The 24,466-nt window shown below is 40.8% G+C and overlaps 1 protein-coding gene across 3 annotated transcripts in view; it reads left to right on the top strand.

The window, feature by feature from the left end:
• Positions 1-24,466, top strand: part of STK32C (serine/threonine kinase 32C) — a gene marked incomplete at its 3' end in the record, with an annotated part of 459,328 nt that overhangs the window by 360,072 nt on the left and 74,790 nt on the right. For all 3 annotated transcript variants that reach the window (XM_082268440.1, XM_082268439.1, XM_082268441.1), the window contains exons 3-6: positions 3,460-3,611; positions 10,346-10,519; positions 16,800-16,837; positions 19,283-19,372. In XM_082268440.1, coding sequence (XP_082124566.1) covers positions 3,460-3,611; positions 10,346-10,519; positions 16,800-16,837; positions 19,283-19,372 — 454 coding nt within the window. The remainder of the gene's footprint in view (positions 1-3,459; positions 3,612-10,345; positions 10,520-16,799; positions 16,838-19,282; positions 19,373-24,466) is intronic.

Genomic DNA, 24,466 nt, shown 5'->3' with positions numbered 1-24,466 from the left:
ATCACTTCTTTTTATTCCTTTTACCTTTATCTCAATAAATATTACAGTGAGCACTATTAGTCCCTTTCTTTTTTATGTTATATATGATATCTGTGATATGAGTTGGGGAGAATTGAAGGTGGAGTGGAAGTGAAAGGTTTTTACCATCTTTACCAGCCCGTTTAGAGGAACTAAACATTTTATGACCTCTCTTTACCACTTGAGATCATATTTTGGATTTGAGACAGTGTGGACGGGAAGAAGAGGTTTCCTAAATTCTCACACAATCCTTTTACTTGGGGTTTGGTGGTCACATTTTTCTATCACTTTGGCCTTTATACATATATGATGTAAATAAAGCACATTAAATACCCCGCGCCCTTACAAAAGCAGCAAACTCCAACACTGGTATGTTAAAATGGAATGCATATAAAAGAAAGTTGCACTAAACCTATTGAAAATCCCAACAGTCCACATATGTTCAATTGCTTGAAGACGTAGGCGTACAGGATGTTGGTGAATAATAGCAGTAGTTCAACCTTTAGAATACTTAGGATGTATAATAGAACACTTAAAGGTCTTCCACCCAGGTGTTTATCAACACAAACAAAAGTGAGTTCCCAGCCACCACATACTGCCTCTTACCAGACAATGGTGGGTTTGGAGCAGTGCGTGGTTAAGGACCACTGCAGCCTCTTTCCAGAACCGTGCAGCTCCCAATACCTCCAAAGCCAAAACGAGGATATCAAGTGGTTGATACAGAGCCCTTTCTGAATCCTGGTGGTACCGTTTCTCACATACAATGGGGGGATATTAAACAGAATGGACAAGCCCATAGTGCATTATCTCCAAACCAGTTTATTTGAATAAAAGACACAGATGTGCACTAGCCGAGCATCATACGTCACACCCGGACATCCGAGCGCGGACATTTTTTTGGTTGGTTATGCGGAAGGAACACTCCCGAACAGTCTCCGGCTTGCTGCTATTTTGGATACTATATGCCTGTTTGTAGCACCGAAAGGGTGAGTGCACATCCGGAAGACCTTTAAGTGTGCTATTATACATCCTAAGTATTCTAAAGGTTGAACTACTGCTATTATTCACCAACATCCTGTACGCCTACGTCTTCAAGCAATTGAACATATGTGGACTGTTGGGATTTTCAATGGGTTTAGCGCAACTCTCTTTTATATGCATTCCATTTTTACATATATGGACACTTATCCAGATTATACATGTAGATGTGCACATTTATGATTAATCGATTAATCACAAGAATATAAATTGTTACATTTTTATATGTTTTTGATTTTATTGAATATTGTGTTTATTTGGGTAGTGCTACACTACTATCCCAGATAGCAAGGATAACTTGTCACAAATTTATGGCAATGTTGAATTGTAAGTCGGTAAATGTTATGCACATTTTCACGGCAAGTTGTACACTTGCAGAGCAATTGAAGCATAAGTTCTAGTTGACAATTTTCAAATTTGTAGCAAATTTGCGTGGCAAGTCTCTGGAAAGAGCAAAGTTGCAGTGGTGAGTCTACAGCAAGAGGCATGCAAGTCTACAGCATGAAAATTCAGCCACAGTGACCCCTGTGGTGGGATGACTATTGCACAACATAACTGAACCAGAACTTGCAGCAGACTTGCAGAATGTTTGCAAAGAAAAATGATCTGGAGTCATGCAATGCAGACTTACGCAACAGAATTGTGCAACAAACCTGTGGAGCCTGGCAAGTCTAACAGTAGTTTAGCAAGTCATTTTCAAACTTGCAACTCAATTGCTTGCTATCTGAGATATCTGTGTGTGATTTATAGTGTTGGTAGGTAGGGTAGAATTACCTATTGGGTGCTTTTGGAGAGTTAGGCTAAGTAGCCGCTGACTGTTATTCAAGAGGCGCTCCAGTCAGTTTTTAGAAAACTTAAAAGTCAGCAGCTACAAAAATTGTAAATAGACACTTGCCTGTGCAAGGATCTAGTTCCATGCTCACCTGAGGGGGCGCCAGAGTCCGTCGTCGTTGCTTGGCCCTGGCATCTTAACTGTGGCAGCTTGCAGCTTCACAGCCCATGGCACATGCACGATCGTGATGCGAACGGTCCCGCAGGCTTCTGGGACCTGTAATGTGTCTCAGAAAACTGCAGGGAGGAAGGGGGGAAGAAAAACTTCCACTCAGATTGCCTAAGAAGGGGTATGGGTATGGTACCCCATACTCATTCACATGGGGGTTGCGGGATCTTGGGGCCCCCTTGTTAAAGGGGGTTTTCAGATTCCAATAAGCCCCCCACCTGCAGACCCCTACAACCACAGACCAGGGTTGTGGGTAAGAGGCCCTTGTTCCCATCAAGGCCCTACCCCAAAGCACCACCCCCCCCCCCCATGTTGAGGGCATGTGGCCTGGTATGGTTCCGGAGGGGGTGGGACGCTTGCTTGACTCCTCTCTTTCCTGACCTGCCCAGCTGCATGCTCAGATATGGGTCTAGTATGGATTTGGGGGGGGACCCCACACCAATGTTTAAAAAAATGTTGCTGTGGGGTTCCCCTCCAAATCTATACCAGACCCAAAGGGCCATTGATTTCACAAATGTTTTAGCCGCCATCTCTTTTTTTTTTACATTCAGCTGTCAGCTAGGAATCCCGCTGACAACTGATGAGGCATGCGTGGCCGGCTTCCCTGACCGCTTCGTAGCAACCAGCTATAAACAGTGTTTTTAATGGGGAAAACAACAAAAATACAAAACGCATAAAAAACGCAACACTTGTGTTTCTGGTGCGACTCCATTGAAGTCTAAAAATTGTATGGAGAGAAAAGGTCTGTCTATCAAATTACTGGCACCGTCCCCTTAGATAAAGTAAACAAAATGTAGTGTAACCAGGTATGGTAGTGGAGTAGTGGGGGTGAGAAGACAATGTGTGGAAATAATTCTACCAAACCTGGATATGGGGATTTAAATGTGCCTATATATCAACAATAAAATATTGTTGATATATAGGCACATTTAAATCCCCATATCCAGGTTTGGTAGAATTATTTCCACACATTGTACTCTACCCTCCCCCCCCCTCCATTGAAGTCTATTAGACGCAAAACGCAATCTGCTGCAAAAAAAAAGTGCCCATCCTTTCCAAAAACACACGGGCTAAAAAACGCATAGATGTGAACGTGTACCATAGGAAACCATGTTAAATGGACTGTAGTGCATAGATGTGAACTTATGGTATATTTGCTGCACCTCCGGCATGTAACACAGCCTCCTCTGGCTGTTTTTTACACCTTAGATGGCTGGTCGGCCACCTGTTTTTTCCTCCCAATATCTAATATTAGAAGACGTTTCTTTCTATGTCTCTTTAACTGGATCTGGAAGATTTTGATGTACAGTTCTTCATAATATGTTGCCACTTGTCTTTGCATCTAAGAATTACTATTTGTTAGCTTAGTAATCCATTTCCTTTTCTTTATTATATCATTGTAGGTTTGCATTGTTCAGAAGAAAGACACAGAGACAATGTATGCCATGAAGTACATGAATAAACAGCAGTGCATTGAGCGGGACGAAGTGCGCAACGTTTTCCGGGAGCTGGAGATCATGCAGGAAATTGAACATGTCTTTTTAGTTAATCTTTGGTAAGTCTTTTTCTTTTAACTTCCGACTTCATTCTGTCAAAGCAGAATTATGAACAGCAGGATTCTGGCACAGCGTCTAGTTCACATCTTTTACTAAGTAACTAGGAGAAAGGCAAGGATGTTTGTTCTCACAGTTTTGTATTTTTAGACTCAGAGTACACATGGTCTGTCTATCTAGCAATGCTTGCCTCTCTTTTACATCCCGGTGTTTAATGTGTGCAGCTGGCTATCCCACAAGTTCCTATGGATTTCCTTATCTTTGTGTGCTGCCTTGGTCATCCAGCCAGGTTGGGAAAGGCTGTCCTAAAGGGTGTAATGGATGCCTTAAGTGTAATCACAAACATAGCGGGTTTATTTATAAAATAAAATTTTGCATTGTTGTCCATTCTTCACCCATTCCTTCTGTGAAAACAGGGTAAAATCAAATGTTCTCAGGTTTTTTTCTCTGTAGATTGAATGTGTAAATGGAGAAAGTACCACATCATGGCCACTAGATGAAGCTGAGGTACATACTTACAGTGGGAAAATAATTATTTGATCCCCTGCAGATTTTGTAAGTTTGCCCACTTACAAAGAAATAAAGGGTCTATCATTTTTATAATAGGTGTATTTTAAATGATAGACACAGAATATCAACCAAAACTCCAGAAAAAAACACGATACAAACGTTACAAGATTGAGTTGCTCTTCAGTGTTTAACCACTTTACCACTGGAGGATTTCGCTGTCTTACGTCTGGGCCACTTTTCGCAATTCGGCACTGTTCGACTTTAACTGACAATTGCGCGGTCATGCAATGCCGTACCCAAACGAAATGTACGTCCTTTTTCCCCCACAAATAGAGCTTTCTTTTGGTGGTATTTGATCACCTGTGCGATTTTTACTTTTTGCGCTATAAACAAAAAAAGAGCAACAATTTTGAAAAAATAACAATATTTTTCACATTTTTTTATATGAAATTCCCCCCCCCAAAAAAATGTAAAAATCAAAATTTTTTTATCATTTTAGGCCAATTTGTTTTCTGCTACATATTTTTGGTAACAAAAATCGCAATAAGCGTATTTTGATTGGTTTGCGCAAAAGTTATTGTGTTTACTACCTAAGGGAAAGATTTCTGACGTTTTTGGTGTTTATTTTTTTTACTAGTAATGGCGGCAATCTGCAATTTTTTTTTGCGGGACTGCGACATTGCGGTGAACAGATCGGACCCTTGACTGACATTTTTGACACTTTTGGGGGTACCAGTGACATTACTACAGTAATCAGTGCTATAAATATGCACTGTTACTGTAATAATGACACTGGCAGGGAAAGGGTTAACTTTATTGGTGATCAAGGGGTTAAATGTATGCCTCATGCTTACTGACGTGTGTGGGGGGAGGGGGTTGTGTGACACAGACACAGATCGCAGGTTCAGCTATGCTGAATCCTGTAATCTGTCCCTGTCTGTCACATAGGAGATCCGCCTGCTTTGTTTACACAAGTGGGCGGATTTCCTCACTTGATCCCCAACGATCGGGGAAGAGCGGCGGTGATCACCGCCTCTCCTCCCCTGGCCCGACTCCCGCTGTGTCTAAACACAGCGAGAGAGGGGAGAGTCTGGTGAAGAGACAATAACGAGCCACTTTGCCACAGTACCAGCTCAGTGAGCGGTCGGCAAGTGGTTAACAACAAGAAGTCTGCCTAAGATACAAGTCAGATTTCTGGCACCCCCTGCAACAAAAATTTCATTTTTGGTGAGATACTCCCAACAGGAACACGCCTAAAGGGATGCAGGCCCAGCAGCTTTCCTCATTAGAGCTCTGCAGCTGCCACAGCTGATAGATAATTATGAAACCATTCCCATTTGACCCACTCAGCACAGAGGAACAAACAATGATTTTTTCAGAATAACAAAAGGTAGGAATCTGTAACAAACGTTGTTAACTTTTGCGCAAACCAATCAAAATACGCTTATTGTGATTTTTTTTTACCAAAAATATGTAGCAGAAAACAAATTGGCCTAAAATGTTAACAAATTGTTATATATCAGAATGTAAAAAATATTGTTTTTTTTTTTTCAAAATTGTCGCTCCTTTTTAAAAAAAATTAAAAATCACACAGGTGATCAAATACCACCAAAAGAAAGCTCTATTTGTGGGGAAAAAAGGACATAAATTTAATTTAAGTACAGCGTCGCAATACCGTGCAATTGTCCGTTAAAATAACGCAGTGCCAAATCGCAAAATATAGCCTGGTCAGGAATAGGGTAAAATCTTCCGTTCTTAAAGCAGTTAGAAATACGCTCATTGAGAATTTTTTTGTCAAAAACATGTAGCTAAATACATTTTGGCCTAAATATATGACAAAAATGTAATATATTGGATATTTTTTAACTGTCAAAGTAGAAAATGTCAATTTTTCGCAATATTTTTGCTGTTTTTTTATTAATATCGCAAAAAATGAAAAGCGCAGAGGTGATCATATACCACCAAAAGGAAGCTCTGTGGGAAAAAAAGGATGTAATTTTGTTTGGGTACAGACTTGCATGACCTCGCAATTGTCAGTTAAATTCGCGCAGTGAATGAAGAAAATGGAATGACCCGCGCTAAGGAGTATGTAAGAAATCTATTTGTGTGCAGGTGTAAAGCTGCCACCAACCAACCCCTAAAGAAAGGGGTCAAGTGTAAATGAGGGTGGGGAAAAAGGTTGGTAATGGCGCTACCTGTTGTGAACGGAATAGCACTAGATCCTATCGGTAATGGCGCTTTTCCACTGCATGGAACCGTACCGGTTCGGCACGCTTTTGTGCTTTTCCACTGCGGTACCGCATGGTATAGGGTCGGAACGGTTCGGTACGGTACGGTATAGGTTTGCTTTTCCACTGCATGGAACCGAACGGTACGGTAGGTACAGCTCTGAAAAAACAGTACCTACTCGATTGTGGTTCCAACAGGTACCAAACTGGTACCATATCCCACAATCCTTTGCATGCAGTCACTACTAGCCACTGATTGGTCAGAGAATCACACCCACCCCGTTGTTATCCCACCCACTTAACTTTAGTACTACTTTAGTGGAAAAGCAAACCTATACCGTACCGTACCGAACCGTTCCAACACCGTACCATGCGGTACCGCAGTGGAAAAGCAAACCGGGCCAAGCAGGGCCGAGTAGAGCCGAGCTGGTACTAGCCGGTACTTGCAGTGGAAAAGTGCCATATGTATACCGATAGGATCTAGTGCTATTCCTTTCACAACAGGTAGCGCCATTACCAACCTTTTTCCCCACCCTTATTTAAATTTGCGCAGTGCCAAGTTGCAGAAAGTGGCCTGGACATAAAGCAGGAAAATCCTCCGGTGGTAAAGTGGTTAATATAATGTCTTTTAATCAACTTATATATTTATAGAAGTGGTCTCTGATCCATGAAACGCGTAAAGCAGATATATGACCCTCCCGATTTCACGTACTGGGACACTTAAACTGGAAATGATATTTTTAATGCATGCGTAATTGTTGTTGAGATTGAATATACATTGCCCCAGGCAGGAGCGTCATGGGTGGCTTCTAAGAGGTCTATTGAGTTCTGACTTTTTTCTAAAGCATATACTGTATATAATTTAGTTTATTTTTTCCCCACTGGTGTGAGTGTGTGCTTATTTAAACTGTAATATGTGATTTATAACAGTTTAAAAAATGTAATTCTTGTGGTACATTGAAAGTTTTATCTTTTGCTATGATTTACGGTAAGATAAAATATTGGAAAGCCGGTGTAACGTGAGAATTACCTACCCCGTGAGAAAAACCTACCCTCGTCACTTCCGGCCAGAAACAGCTGAGCAGCGCCGCAGTGCGCATGCTCACAGCCCCCGATACGTAATGGAGCAGCTGAGGATCAGACTAGTGCGCATGCGCACTAGTATGAAATTATCACGGTGTCCGTGATAAAAACCTACCGACGCGGCGGTTAAATTAAAACAGCTGGCCTGCAATACGAGTCATCACCACTCCTGTCCCTGTCACTTCCCTGATCTGGGCTAGTAAATATAAAAGCGGCTCTCGGCTCCGTGATTTATCTTTTCATACAGCCGCCGCCGCTTTTATATTTACTAGCCGAGATCAGGGAAGTGACAGGAACAGTAGCGGTGATGATTCGTATTGCAGGCCAGCTGTTTTAATGAAACCGCCGCATTAAACACACTGCCGTGCAACCAGAAGTGACGAGGGTAGGTTTTTCTCACAGGTAGGTAATTCTCACGGAACACCGGCACTGAGCTCAAACTCTTTAGATTTGGAGGTACTTACTAGCCATTTGTGTTCACATGATCCCTTTAAAACAATGCTTTTGTTGCTCCTTGTTAGAAGGTTCATGTTACAAAGTAAATCAATGTGGTATCAGTATACAGACAATGGGCAAATATCTCATTATTGGTACCGAGAGAAAAAAAGTAGGCTGGCTTACAAGATCTCTTTCTGAAAATTCTACGTAGTTCATTGATTACCTATATCTTTAGTACATTCTGACAATCTAGAGCACACGTATAGTAGATCATGTCAAAGTTCCTATACTGCATAGTTTTTAAATTTTTTTGGTATTCCTGACCCAGAAATTGTTAAACTCATGTGATCAGCACAGCAGCCAGGCAAATAGCATGTTAGATTAGGGTCACCAATGGCAGCCTTCATATTTCTCTGTACAGGTTCCCTCACAAGCAATCTATTTTCTGGAATTAAATGGTTTCACACATCACCCTTCATTGATTGAATACTATTGTAAAACACACAGACCAGGGAAAATATGACCAATAAGATTGTAAATGACATGACTTATCACAGCCTTACATATAGAGCACTGTTCTTATTTACTTTTTAAATAAAGCTGCGGAATACACAATTTTAATGTAAAAGAAAATGAATCCTGCCCAAACAAATGGCATGTCATTGATCGATAGCTCGTTTCAATTTTTATGTTCCAACATTAAATTTAATTGCATGTTTTATGACACTGCTGTGAAGGTTTGCGAGTCTCAAAACCCACACAAAAAAAATAACCTTGAAAATGACGACAGATGTGCCCATTTATGTGTGTAAATAAAAGCGTTTTTATTGCTGCCTTGAACAGAGATGGGTGCTGTGTATGCTGCCTTTGGTACTTTTATGAAGTGCTTAAAGAACAACTCAAGGAAATAAATAAAAATAATCTGCGATCATCTAATGCCATCCATGAAAAGTCAGAGAATGTGCTAAATTCTCCTTGAGTTCTATGTTATCCATTGTAACCTATAGGCGTTACATTGTACCTGTAGCCTCCTGGTACGAAGGCCTTCTGTGCAATTTCTGCACCCTCTCTCTCCAAGGGGGCTGCTTGGAACCGTGGATCACTTGTCTTTTATTTCCCTGGGCTTATATTCAAAAATAAGTGGACATGCTGTAAATTAGGAATGCTTTCAGAATTAGAAGTGTTAATAGTTTATCAATTAACAAAATGGAAAGGTAGTAAATTACGAGAAGAGAAATCCACATCAAATCTATATTTGGTGTGACCACCCTGTGCCTTCAAAACAGCTTTTATTCTAAGTATACTTATACACATTTTTTGAAGGAACTCGGCAGGTAGGTTGTTCCAAACATATTGGAGAATTAACCACAGAACTTCTGTGGATGTAGGCTGACTCAGATCTCTCTGTCTCTTCATGCAATCCCAGACACACTCTATGATGTTGAGATCAGGGCTCTGTGGGGACCAAACCATCACTTCCAGGACTCCTTGTTCCTCTTTACCCTGAAGTTAGTTCTTAATTATATTGGCTGCATGTTTGCTACAGTAGTTTGGGGTGGTAAAACCCCATAGTTAAGATTTGTTTTTTACCACCCCTTCCCCAACCGCACCCCCTTTAGCTGCAGTGCCCAGGGGTGTACACACGTCACAGCCACAGCAAGAGTTGAAAGCCCTGTCATGGTTGGTGGGTGTAGCACCTGCCAAGCATGACCTATTCAAGTGAATAAGGCTGCTCTGCAAATGCACTGCAACCTTGTGCAGTACAGCAAACAATGGTTTAAAGCAGGCAGTCTTGTGTTGCTTTCTCCCCACCCCTTTTAAGCCCTTAGAGCTTGCAGAAGCATACAGTTGCTGGGCGCTTTCAGAGTGGCCCCATTTACTTGAATGGGTTGCGATTGGCAGACAGTAGCACACACCAAAAGCAACAGGGGGTTTGCTACGGCAAGTGTACACCTTCTAGATTGGATTTAGCTTTAAAAAAGGTTGGGATTGTGGGCGGTAACCTCAACCGCAGGGTTTTACCAATCCCCAACTTTATGTGTGAATGAGCCCTAAGAATGCCGCTGTCAAATACAACAAAGGGCTCATTTACAAGTGCAGCAGGCATGGTTGCTTCCCTGAAAAGCAATCCGAGGGAGTTTGACAGGAGGTGAGGGGGCGATATATTAATCCCTTGATTGCCATGCAATGCACGGGATTACAAATCAGTAGTACGGAAATTAGAGATTTAAATCAGGTGTGAGGAGGCGACAATCGTGACACTCTGCCCGGTGATCTTTGACTCCTTCCATGTTGTTCAGGTAGATTTCCACCTCTTTAAGGTTGCCTACCCCTGGCCTAGAGAGTGTTTCCAGCGCATTCATTGTTATAATAACACTTGGTTTAATTTAGTGGAATTTTTTTCTAACACAAGCAGTTAATCAGTTATTTTACTAATAGGAACAAAAAGTCACCCTTACTATATTATTGTTTTCCAGGTATTCCTTTCAGGATGAAGAGGACATGTTTATGGTTGTAGACTTACTCTTGGGAGGAGATCTTCGATATCATCTACAGCAAAATGTCCAGTTTCCGGAGGAGACTGTTAAGATGTATATATGTGAAATGGCTCTAGCTTTAGACTACTTAAGAAGTCAACATATAATTCATCGGTAATGTCAGATGAGTTTTCCTAATTTTAACAATACATTGCCAAAAGCAAATCTTGGCGGTAATCAATATCACCTCAGAAATCAGCTTTTAGCAGCCCAGGATAGTCGGTTTAGTGAAAACTGATTTCTGATTCGGTGATGTTGTCTTATTGCTTAGAATCACTGTGTGCGCAGTGTTATGAAACGAGAGCCAAAATGCTAACACTGTTTACAGTATATTTCATATATACTGTATCATAACAGCCAAAGTTTCAGCACAGCTTGATTTTGGACATACAGTACTGCATCATCTTTATATTTCTATGTGTCTGTGCTTCATCTGCTCCAATTTTCCTCACAATGTGAATGGAACTATATGAAGAATAATTGATCCTCTTTGGGAAAGTTTTTGCTGGAGAGAACCCAGAGCAGATGGAACATAAATGCATAAAAATACATCTCCTTTTTTTCTATATTGAGGCTACCATAAATAGGCAATGTTGCACAATGTTTACATTGTGTAAGAAGTTTAAACAAAATATTAAGGTGTACCCACAAATGAATAGGTGTTTTGGATTTTTTTTTTTATTTAGCCAACCAAAAAATAAATTGTGTTCTCCCCAAAAAGCCATACCAGACCCTTATCCAAGCAGGTATCCTAGCAGGCCAGGAAAGGGAGGGGGAAGAAGCACATGCCCCCTTTTGAACATTTCTAGAGGCTAGCCCCTCCCCTATTGGTAAAGTACCTTGTTCCCATGTAGATGAAAACACGTTAACACTAATTTGTTGCGCTTAATTAAAAAATAGAAAACAAATAAACCGCTTCAAATAGCAGCCAGCACAGTAAGTTGTTAAATCACAACCAATAAACAAGACATAATGAGAGAATGTGCAGCGCTATAAACTAGGATAGGATTATAGTATCATAAAGTCCACATGAAAACAAATGATGTAAGAAGCCCCATGCACAAAGCAGATTCTCCCAGATCCTTGCCATAAGGAAGAAATCACCAGTGTTCAGTCAATTTAAATACACAGTCCAGAGTGATTGGAAATGGTTGATAATCAGTGTGTGTTTCTGCAGAAGGAGCCTTCACCATCACCAAAGTGTGCAGCAGATTACCAGAAGCAGTTGATCCCCACGACAGAGATTAGCTGTAGTATATATTAGCACCGGAACACATCCACAATAGGTATGATGACACTCAATACTGACGGCACACTCCCTCCAGACCTGCAGATCCTTCAATGGCCAGAATAGTAACCCCATGCAGAGCTCAATAATGCAGGTGATCACCCCCAGTCAAATGGATATGCAGAGATACCAAAAAGAAAAATCTCTCATAGTGCAGTAACTTGAACACAAACTTTATTAAAAGGATAACAAATGCACACTCACATAGTTAAGCAGGTTTAGGCAGCATAAAAGATTCCATGGATCGGTCCCCAATGTATGAGGACGCCAGAGGAGTCTCAAGCCGTGCCGGTTCCCCTACCGGTTTCGTCATATAATGACGTTGTCAGGGGGTGTGGCTTTGAGACGAGAGACTTCCTTATTTATCTGAAAGCAGGAAGGTGGGGCGCCCGGCATTCCAGCTGACTCCACCCCCTTCCTTCTCCTTAGCAAAGCACCGCTGTGTAATCTACCCAGTGGGTAGCATCCGCTCACCCCCGCATAAGAAAAACACCCCCAGAGAGAAAAAACTGACAAAGACCCAGACCACACCACATGAGGGTGCACATCCAGTCAAAATTTGTGCAGATTTGTAAATGTATAAAAAAACGCCCCCAGGAGCAGCGCTGACAGGCATTAAAGCCCAGTGCCAACAAATCCCCCTGAAGACATTACTAAAACCCCCAATAGTTGATTCAAAAATTGGGAATCATAAAAATAATGTCATCAAGCATTAATATTGACACAGAAATTAATATAATAAAAAATCTTTATTATTTATAAAGATTAAATAAAATCTTTATTTTGTCCCTTCTGAAGTTTGCTATGGGCCACAACTACTTTTGGTATGGTGGATCATACTACTTACAAAATAGAGGAGTGACAATGGTCGCAAAATTTGTGCCCAGTATGGCCAATTTGTTTATGGCCAGATGGGAGGAGGATGTCATCGGTGTTAACCCCAGACCAGAAGTGGTCCTTTGGAGGAGGTACATCGATGACATCCTCCTCCTATGGTAGGGCGACGCCTTATCATTAGAAAGCTTTATGGAGGGTTTGAATAGCAATGACAGTTTATTTCCCTGCAGTACGAGTTCAGCCAGTCGGAAATCCACTTCCTAGACCTCAAGATCAAAATCGTGGAAGGTAGGATTACAACCTCCCCATTATTTAAGGAAATAGATAGGAATGGTTTTATAGACACCAGGAGTTGCCACCATTCACCTGGTTACGTGCAGTTCCCTATAGTCAGTTCTTGAGGCTGAAGAGGAACTGCACTAATCATGGGGATTTCAGACAGGAGGCTTTGGTCCTTAAAAAGAGGTTCATGGAGAAGGGCTATTCAGGTGGTTAACTTGATGAAGCCCTAGCACAGATCATAGGAACTGAGAGGAATTATTACAACCTAAGATTAAGGAGCCTAATGATGCATTTAAGTTTGCCTTTTTCTCCTCATTTTCATCTCAACATTTCTCGGTAAAACGCATACTGCGTAGACATTGGCATATATTGCAAAATGATGCCGTGCTGGGTCCGGTGCTACCATCTAACCCTCAGGTAGTTTATAGGGGTTTACCACCCCTTAGGCTACATATTGCTCCTAATGTTGTGGACCCTCCTAAAAACATTTCATTTTTCCACGATCGAGGTGGTTTTTATCAATGTAAGAAATGTGCCGTAAGTCAGATCAATATGGATGAGAAGGAAAATTGATTCATTTGAATCTAATTCGACTCACCAGCAATTTGATATTAAAACCTTCATCAGGAGTGAGTGTCATCATACCTATTGTGAATGTGTTCCGCTGTTAATATATGCTACAGCTGATCTCTGTCGTGGGAATCAACTGCTTCTGGTAAGCTGCTACACACATTGGTGATGGTGAAGGCTCCTTCTGCAGAGAAACACACTGATTATAAACTGTTTCCAATCACTCTGGACTGTGTATTTAAAGTGACTGAACACTGGTGATTTCTTCCTTATGTCAAGGATCTGGGATAATCTGCTTTGTACAAGGGGCTTCTTACATCATTTGTTTTCATGTGGACTTTATGATACTATACTCCTATCCTAATTTATAGCGCTGCACATTCTCTCAGTATCCCATGTAGATGAGGACAAGGGCTTCTTCCTCACAACCCTGGCCCGTAGGTTTTTATCTGAATCTGTAATCCCCCTTTCACAATACTAACACTGCCCACTGACACACATGCGGACCTGTCACTTTCCTTGCCCTAATGGCAGGCCATATTTAATATTAGACGTTTCTTCTCCCGAGTTGTTAACTGTAATTTCTGTAATCATTTCACATAACTGAGGTCCTCCAACCCTCTATTTAATTTTTAAGCCATTTGCTGAACTCTTTGAGCTTTTATTCCAACCCAATAGCATTGATAAACAAGCTATAGGGCATTGCCCCTAAAGCAGAGACCTGGGGCACACCATTCACAACCTTGGTCTTTTTAGTCTAAGTCCTTTTAAGAGTAGGGATTATTGAACGGTTCGGGTCTACCATCGGTTCGGCCCGAACATTGGGTGTTCGAGGTTCGGCCGAATTTAGAACTTTTTGCCCAAAAAACTGCTTCAGGAAATGGGCTTTAAAAGCCCGTGATTGGACCAGAACCATTAGCAAAAGCCAATTGAGGGGGCAGGAGAATGCTAGGAATGTGATTGGAGTGACTAGGGGGTCCCTAGACCAATCATTAGTGAATACGGCCCCCAGTATATAAGATCGCCCCCGCCATATTCCTAGCATTGTTATACTGGACATGGAAGAGTGTGGAAGCAGTTCTGTGAATTTTACTTTAAAAGTGTCATTTAGCTATTTTTAGTGTGAGGAAAGGGATATCTAGTGTAGTTAGAGTGCTCCTTTACACTTTAGTTAGCTTCAAAAATTCAGTTTCTGTAGGGAAAGTGTTAAGTGTAAGGGGACCGTAGTGTAGTGTAGGGTTAACTGGCAGTGACTGCTATGGCAGGGTGACAAAACCCTTCCATAGCAGGGTGACCGCTATAGAGAAATGATCATTTCTCTGAATAGCTTCATCACACCCATATGGCTTCTCACCAGCCAAGCATTTTTTATGCTGCAGGGGCTGCCACTGCCAGTGCTTTTTTGAGGACATGTTTGATGTCAGACATGACATCTGAACATGTGTATAGGGGGTATATATAGACATATATGTCTGAATATATACCCCTAGACGTATATAGGTGTGATAGTAGCAGAAATAAATGCTTGCGCTAATTAAATCATTTACAGTAATATATTTCTGCTACTATCACACCTATATATGTCTAGGGGTATATATTCAGACATATATGTCTATATATACCCCCTATACACATGTTCAGATGTTTTGCCTGCCTCAAAAGAACCCAAAAAAATGCCAAAAAAACGCTAGCGTCAAAAAAAAATGCCCAGGTTTGTTTTTGCTGGCATTTTTTGGGGGGTTTTGGAGGCAGGCAAAACATCTGAACTTGTGCATAGTACCACTATACACAAGTTCAGATGTTTTGCCTGCCTCAAAAGAACCCAAAAAAATGCCAAAAAACGCTAGCGTCAAAATAAAAATGCCAAGGTGTGTTTTTGCTGGCATTTTTTGGGGGGTTTTGGAGGCAGGCAAAACATCTGAACTTGTGCACAGTACCACTATACACAAGTTCAGATGTTTTGCCTGCCTCAAAAGAACCCAAAAAAATGCCAAAAAAACGCTAGCGTCAAAAAAAAAATGCCCAGGTGTGTTTTTGCTGGCATTTTTTGGGGGGTTTTGGAGGCAGGCAAAACATCTGAACTTGTGCACAGTACCACTATACACAAGTTCAGATGTTTTGCCTGCCTCAAAAGAACCCAAAAAAATGCCAAAAAAAACGCTAGCGTCAAAAAAAAAATGCCCAGGTGTGTTTTTGCTGGCATTTTTTGGGGGGTTTTGGAGGCAGGCAAAACATCTGAACTTGTGCACAGTACCACTATACACAAGTTCAGATGTTTTGCCTGCCTCAAAAGAACCCAAAAAAATGCCAAAAAAACGCTAGCGTCAAAAAAAAAATGCCCAGGTGTGTTTTTGCTGGCATTTTTTGGGGGGGGTTTTGGAGGCAGGCAAAACATCTGAACTTGTGCACAGTACCACTATACACAATTTCAGATGTTTTTCCTGACTGCAAAGATCCCAAAAAAATGCCTTCTATTAAACCGGCAAGGTGTTACAGGAGCGAAGCAAACCCCCTGTCAGAAAGTCTTCTAATAAAAACAATCCTTTTTTTTTCTGGTTCTGGACATGCTACAGAGCTGAAACTTCACATGTACACTTTTTAGACCCCCCAGATCTGAAATCCAAAGTAAAAATCAAAAAAATCTCTCTCTTTTTTTATTTTTTTTATTTTTCAATAATTGGCTTTTTTATCAAAAATTACAATTTTTAAGAACTTTTTTTGTGTGATTTTGTGTCTGGGTGGTCTAAAAGGTGTACCTGTGAAGTTTCAGCTCTGTAGCATGTCCAGAACCAGAAAAAAAGATCATATAGGTGTTAAAGTTAAAGGAGGGTCCCGACCCACATCCCTGTTCTAATGAAAAATTATCTTTTTTTCTTCATGGTTCTGGACATGCTACAGAGCTGAAACTTCACATGCACACCTTTTAGACCCCCCAGATACTAAATCTCTCTTTTTTTTTTTTTTTAATTTTTTCAATAATTGGCTTTTTTATCAAAAATGACAATTTTTAAGAACTTTTTTTGTGTGATTAATAGTTAATGGGACATGACCCAGAACCCTAGGCACTTTTTAGGGGCATTTATTGGGTTTTAGGGCTTCAAAATGCTGTTTTTGATTACCGAAGTTCGGGTCCCATTGATTTCAATGGGGTTCTGAAATCCGGGCCGAACTTTTGGAAAATTCGGGTGTTCTGGTCGAACCGAACTTTTCAAAAGTTCGATCATCCTTATTTAAGAGGCTGATTATTTGGTAGTGAATTTACCTTACTAAACTTGATATGTGTTAAAACCTGGGAAAAAAACCTCTTAAGCAGCTGACAGAGATCTTGATTTACAAATCTTACAATGAACTTGAGATGTGAATAATAGGGACACAGTAAAATCTTAAACAATAAACCCAACTTTTAATGTTTTTCAGAGATGTAAAGCCAGACAACATTCTCCTTGATGAACAAGGTGAGCAAACAAAGCCACGTGCCTCGATTACACACTCTCTAGTGACACTTGAAGGTGTCTTGTTATTGTGTGAATTAGCAGTGTATGTGGTAATGATGTGGTTTTTATGTGCCTCTCTAATAGATTTAAGTGATGCGCAGATAACGAAGCAAATCTCTCAATAGTTCCACATTGAATAAAAGGTCACTTTAGGGCACAGCACAGATGTATTCTAATTGTATAGTTAATTGAGATATTGAACCTCATTTATCAGTGTGCTTGAAAGAAAACCAGGCATTGCTATCCATAGCCAGCCATATCATAAGACAGCTGTAGAGGGGTCCATGGGGCAGCCAAAATCATTTTTTGTTCTATTTTTCATTGTATTTTTGGGATGGTGAACTCTTAAAGTGTCTCAAAACTCAAAAAAAGGGAAACCCTTCCTAATATTAATATAATGTATCTGCGTTCTTTGCTTAGGTCTAAAATCTTTCCTTATAAACAAATTACTTGTGCAACCTGGCAGTCACCCATAGTTTTTTGTTGGTGCTGGCAACAATCTAAGCCTTTACGATGTTGACGCCGCATGTGGGTAAGGCATGTCTCTACATGGCTTACTGTGGAGGAAATCCCCTAAAGCCCCATACACATGCACAGATTGTTGGCCGTAAATTGTCGGCCAATGTCCGATCGGCCGATTGTAGGCTTGTTAGTATGATGCTTCCGACAACCAACTGCGACTTTTCGGCTGAAAAAAATCTAGTGTGCAGGCTATAAAATTTTTGTTGGCCAACAAAGAACGGCCGATTGTTCCTCAGTACAGATTTTGGCAGACAAAAATCAGATGAGCAAGACTGGGCATGCTCAGAGAAGAAAAAACACACGGAAAGTCAACCAGAACATGACATCACTTCTGAAGTTGGTTTTTGTTGGCCGACAAAAGTCCAGTGCAAGTCTAGAGCACATTTCAACCAACAAACAACACTGGACAAAAGATGGCCGATCGGTCGGCCAACAATCTGTGCGTGTGTACGAGGCTTAACTGGCTATGTAACTATGGCCTGGCTTGGGTAGTCAGAGCGGGTCACATGTCCTGTGACATTGCCTCAGGTTTTTGCAACTATTGCCCCAGGCTATGCAAAGTGGATGGAGTTGCCAGTCAAGAATCTGATCCACCTAAAGGCTTTGGTTGATGGATCAGCTCCATGACTGAGAGCTCCATTCTGCCTTGCATGGCCTGGGGAGAGGGTCTGAAAAAGCTGAGGACGTGTGACCTGCTCTGGCTTAGCCCCATCCCCAACCTGGGCTACGCTGTGGTGAAATAGGAAAGTGACCATAGAATGAACAAACTAAATATGGAGTTTAATTTTTTTATTCCTAAATAGTTTTCAATTTAAATCATTGGCTAGTGTTGTGCCCTATCATTTAGATGTTGGAGTATTTATCAGGATTTAGATTCACTTTAAATGTATTCGTGGAACACAAGGAGGAAGAGGGATGAGCTACAAGAGGAGTCATTACAATCTATGTGACTCAAAAAACATACAGCAGTTGTCTCTTTCTCTGTGGGCTGTTATTAGTGGACTGTACAGGGCTGTCTTCTACAACAATTACCGGACTGTCTTCAGCAATACAATACCATTTACATTTCTTTGATAAAAAACACATTAAATGGCTAGTAAAAAAAAAGGATACGATATGTATTAAAGCTGAACTCCAGACAAACAATGTGCCCTGCCCATGTGCCCTGGCATGGAGCATTGGTGGTTCAGTGGTAGAATTCTTGCCTGCCATGTGGGAGGTCGGGTTCGATTTCTGGCCAATGCAATTATGGTCTCTTTGTGTTTTGTAGCCCCTCAGGTAATACATTGAAATACATACAGTATATGGGATATGTTTCTTCTGCAACAAAATTATATTTCTTTTTCTGTCCATCCAGCCCTAAGATATACACATCCCTGGCAGACAGCTGAGCTAGGTTGGCGATCTTATTTGTCTTTAATGCAGTTAAGTAATACAGCCTGGTCACCTCCATGTCCCCAGCCCATTATTGGAGCAGCATAATGATTGGAGTCATTCAGCAGTCTGCTCTTCTCTCTCATCCTGTCAGAATGTTCCATGCAGGCTTAGTGCACTGCAGCACAACTGATTGGCTCCTAGAACTGTCCCTCCCTTTCCCAGTCTGAGTGCTGTTGTGCATGGGATTATTGAGGCCAATACCAGGTCTAATTGACGTAGTTACATTAGCAACTTTTTTAAATGCATTTAATATTTTTTCAGCCGAATAATTCCCTATGTGAAATTCATTCAGTCTTTTTTTCAGTTTGTACTTTGTCATCACCGGTCGGTATTTAAGGTTATTTGCCTTCAGACAGATGTGGGAGGTTGTGAATAGCAAAATGGATGGTTATATGATGAGGGCATGCCTTATTTCTTGTCTGAGAACTATTCTATCCTGTTCCACAGGCCATGCTCATCTAACGGACTTCAATGTGGCTACTATAATCAAAGATGGCGAAAGAGCTACCGCGTTAGCTGGAACCAAACCATACATGGGTAAGAAAAGGCAGACAATGTACATTTGATGGCCAGATGTGTCCAGCTCTTGTGTGGAAAAGTCTCCTGTTGGGGTTCTGCTCTAAAGCACTGCTGGGTGGGAAATCCAATACTAGATATCTTCTATAGGAATAAGGGCTGAAATTATTTGAATTGTGCATATTGCGCACACATACAGTACATGTTTGCATTGGTGTGATGATTTTTAATTGATTTAAAAAAAAGTAGTCTAAGTACATTAGAGGGGTTGTTAAGGCAGAAGGTTTTTTAATCCTAATGCATTCTATGCATTAAGATAAAAAGCCTTCTGGGTGTAGCAGCCTCCCCAGCACCCCTAATACTTACCTAAACCCTATCTTTATCCAGCTATGTCCATGAGTCCCTTGGCCATCCGAGACTCTCCCTCCTGATTGGCTGAGACACAGCAGTGGCCCCAATGGCGCCTGCTGCTGTCAATCAAAGACAGTTAGCCAATCAGGAAAGAGAGGGGGCAGGGCCAAACGGAAGCTCCATGTCTAAATGGACACATTGAGCCGTGGCTCGGCTCGGGCTCCCCCATAGCAAGCTGCTTGCTGTGGGGGCACTCAACAGGAGGGAGGGTCCAGGAGCTCCAGCCACGGACACGAGAAGAGGATGATCAAGGCTGCTCTGTGCAAAACCACTGCACAGAACAGGTAGTATAACATATTTGTTAATAAAAAAAAAACACAAGAGTTTACAATTACTTTAAGTACATGCCAGGCATGACAAATGCTTATGGAAAAGTGTCAAACGTTCATTATGGCCTATTCAAACTTCAACATTTTCTTTTTTTTTTTTTAAATAATAAATTGTAGCCCAACACTTCCTCTTCTGGATTCCCCCGGTAGCAATCTTGGCATCTCCTGTTTTGTGTCTGCCCCCATAGCAAGTGCATGCTGTAGGAGCAGGTGTGCAGGCTATATCCCGACCCTGGCTGTGTGCATCCATTGACACACACAGCATGACTTGGCCCGGCCCCCACGCTTTCTGCTCACAGGATTTTACTGACAGCAGCAGGAGCCAATTGCACAGCAAGTGGCAAATCATTTTTTTTTTTTTACCTTAATGCAGGAAATGCATTAAGGTAAAAAATGTTTTACCTTTGGAATGACTTAAAAAAAAAACAATCTTCTCTTTTAAGTATTTTTACAATTAATAAAGTGTATCTACATTCCTGCCAACTGTTAGCCATGGAATTTTGATCGCTGTCATGTTAACAAGGACTGACATTGTTCAATTCAAGGCAACACTTCACTGAGTCATTTTGCTCAATATTCTTTTCACACGCTCTGTTCTCATAACATTATGTACTGAGGTCTACTCTTTTGTGAGACCCATATTACCTTGATGTATAGGAGACACCCTAGCAGGAAGTATTGAGCCGCTGTATTTAGGTATTATTATATAGGATTTATATAGCGCCAACAGTTTACGCAGCGCTTTAAAACTTGAGGGTAGACAGTACAAATAAAAACACTTTAATACAGTAGGTATCAGAGGGCCCTGCACGTTGGAGCTTACAAGCTAAGAGGGAGGGTCAAGAGATACAAGAGGTAATAACTGTGGGGGATGGGCTGATGGAGAAAAAAATAGTACAGTTGTTAGGCGGTTGTCAGATAGGTTTCTCTGAAGAGATATGTTTTCAGGGATCGTCTAAAGGGGACAAAGTAGGAGATAGTTGGACAGATTGGGGTAGAGCATTCCAGAGGATGGGAGAGGCTTGGGAGAAGTCTTGGAGGCGAGCATGGGAAGAGGTTACAAGGGAGCTTTATTACTAGGTATATGCATTAATGTTGCATGCTTGTCAGCTATATATCTACATCCTTGTTCATATTAATGTTGCATATTCTGTCCATTCACTTAGAAGAAATAAGAAAGCGTTCTTGAAAAGCAAAAACACTATCAGCCCTTTTGGAACCTCCCTGCTTGTGGTTGCTCTGTAAATATCTATGTTTTTCCACATGTTCCTACAGTAGTTTTAAGTCCTCACCATGACCTGAAATTTTTTAAATATATACTGCAACATAGCAGAGCCTTTTTAGAACGGAAGGTTTTTTCATGTCTTATTCCGCCACAAATCCCAAAAATAAGGAGATAGTTCCTTCTTTATAATGACTTAGCCCTGTGGCCAATTGTTGCTTGGGGATCAACCACAACATGTAACCCAACATGGTATGGTGAGGTGGACTAAAAGGAAACATAAAAACCTTCACTTAAGAAGGCATATTGGTTCTTTTTAGCCCACCTCACCATAACCTATCAGACTATACATTCTCTATAATGTATGATAAAAATTGCTGTTATCTCCAGGCTTGGACTAAAGTTGGCTAAAATGCTTGGACTTCACGAAAAAAAAACTATATATATATATGCTTATGGTTCAGGATGGGTGAATCCAGAGAGGGAGAGTGGCAAGGACGAGAGTATTGCTAGACATTCTCTGTCCTGGAACATTTAAAAGGAAACAAAATACAACTGAATGTATCCAATGCAGCTGATGTCCATTTTCCATGAGATTAGTTGTCTAGGTGTGTATAGAAACAATGCCTGATCAAAATCAGCATCAGCTGTATCAGCCATATCAGGCAATGTTTATCCCAAGCCAAAAGTGCATTAGTGGTAATTATTAGGTCCCCATATTCTGAGCAAAAGAATTTCAATACAAATGTGGAACATTCTTACTAGATGCAATGGAATGAACCGTTCATAGCAGATGAGCACACAGCACGAGGAATTAGAAGTCATTTCTTTTAAACATCTTCAAAATCCTTTTGAGGTGATAAACCGAGACAGGCCAGTGCACAAAATAGCATAGCATGGGAACCTTTTTCAAAATGTAATGTCCAATGTGTGTTCATGCCAGATTAACAGCAATGACTGTGTCATGGACTATGGTTTGTATCCACTGAGAGTCAGATAGTCCTGGAGACTAGAAGCACTTACCTGAGGTCCACTGGAGTTACTGTATGACACAGAATGCTCTGGGGTCAGTGGGTGACACAGGATGCTTTGGGGTTACTGGGTGACAACGGATACGGTTTCCCTACTGTTTCCTGATGGAAGACTGTTTCCTGATTGTCATGGTGGCAAGGTTTTGGCCAAAAGGCAGACAGGGGCCCCAGAGCTGGATCCCGGGAGAGGTACGTGTAACCATCTAGCAGCCAAATAGATATGAGAGCACAGAGACCGCTCTGGTGTTGAAATGTCCTCACAATCAGAAGGGTGCAGGTTAGGTCCATAGTCCCGACAGCTGTGCAATTAAGAAGAAGGCAACCGCACACCAACTTGAGAGTGATAGTAGATGATAAAAACCTTTTTTTGAAAATCCATAAAATCCAAAACGACAAACCAGGGACAGGAGGGTAAAAAACAGTTGACGCGTTTCACGAAACTATGTTCACTTAGTCATAACCCTTATGACTAAGCGAACATAGTTTCGTGAAACGCGTCAACTGTTTTTTACCCTCCTGTCCCTGGTTTGTCGTTTTGGATTTTATGGATTTTCAATAAAAGGTTTTTATCATCTACTATCACTCTCAAGTTGGTGTGCGGTTGCCTTCTTCTTAATCATACGTGTAACCATCTGTTTGATCCTTGAGTGAGGATTAGAAGCCTTCATGTATATTCCATATTTAATCTACTAATCAATCACAAGCTCTTTGGCTAAAGTGTATACTGTATGTGGGCAAAATGAAAAACAGTACATTGCTTCAATACATGCACATTTTTCCACGTTTTGTCTTTTTAAATATGTTGAATGTACAGAAAAATAATTACTCTCCTAATCTCCATACCATAACAAGGAGTTGTTATGGAAGAGGGAAGAACTTGGGCAGGGATGACAACACTGCTTGGGATTTCAGTGCAGCAGATGGAGCATTGTCAGTTCACTACATGATGTTAGGAGCTCACTAGATTTTTTTTTTAAATGTCCAAAGGTATTTGTACTTTTAGCTGAGATAGAGCCTGATAAAATGTATTGCAGCTATGTATTGATTTTCTTTTTTTTTTTTTTGCCCAAGCAAGTAAACAGAAGGCTGAACAGTACATTTTTTGTTGTGCTTTTTATGATTAATGAATATTACAATGAGATAGATAAAATATTTTATTTATTTATCCAGTACAAGAAAAATTCAAACCAGGCTTAATACATCTTTATACGGCTTTTACATTACAAAGGCCACTACAGGGATGTACAGAGGATGCAATTAGTAGAAATATGTTATAAAATTGTGTATGAATGTTTTTGACCCTGATTAATAGTTCCTGCCTAATGAAGCACTGTTGGCTCAGATAGCGCTCACTGAAGTATTATAATGAGCATCTTACTGTAGCACAAAGAGCATGCACTTTATTTTTCACATCTAAAGCATACACTGTCAGCCTTTTATGTGAATACGTAGCATCTTCATTGAGAATGGACTGATGCATTTCTTTGCAAATTCAAAAATTGGAGATGGCTTATTTAGATGCCTATGAAGCTGAATTAAATTTTAATATTTAAAACCATGATAAAATCACATCACCACTGTGCCAAACATGGAAATTAAATATTCAGTTTTCCAATGGTGTCATGCGGGCCTCCACCAAACAAGTAAATTACATGCTCACCCCCAAATTTGACCCCTTAAACAAAGTCAAACTGCGATCAAGATTATTCCCAGATAAGTATATGGAATCAAACAGCCAAATCAACTTGCTTAAATCACTTTTTCACGGTCCTCCTCCAGCTCCAGGGACTGCTCACTCTTTATACTCAATATCACCATTCATCTAAAGGCATGGGTATTCATAAAACAGAAAGGAAACCAAAATTGTTCTCCATTTAAACAATGTATTTCCACCCAATAGATTAAAAACCCTTACATACAGGTAAATGCAGCAAGATTCATAGTATTATTTGTTCCCAGCTCACCACACAGAAATCAAAGATGGCCATGGGATAAAGTCATGGGTTTGGCTCTGCCCCCTGTACGGGTTACGTCCTGTAATTGGACTTCATCAATAGCAGTTGTGGAATCACTTTAATCATTATATTGCATTTTATTTTGGTATTAGGTCTTTTTTTCAATT

This window comes from Pelophylax lessonae (assembly GCF_965119305.1).
Source record: "Pelophylax lessonae genome assembly, chromosome: 9".
Taxonomy (NCBI): Eukaryota; Metazoa; Chordata; class Amphibia; order Anura; family Ranidae; genus Pelophylax; species Pelophylax lessonae.
The sequence above is the reverse complement of the archived record's forward strand: the minus strand, read 5'-3'. Positions and strand labels throughout refer to the sequence as shown.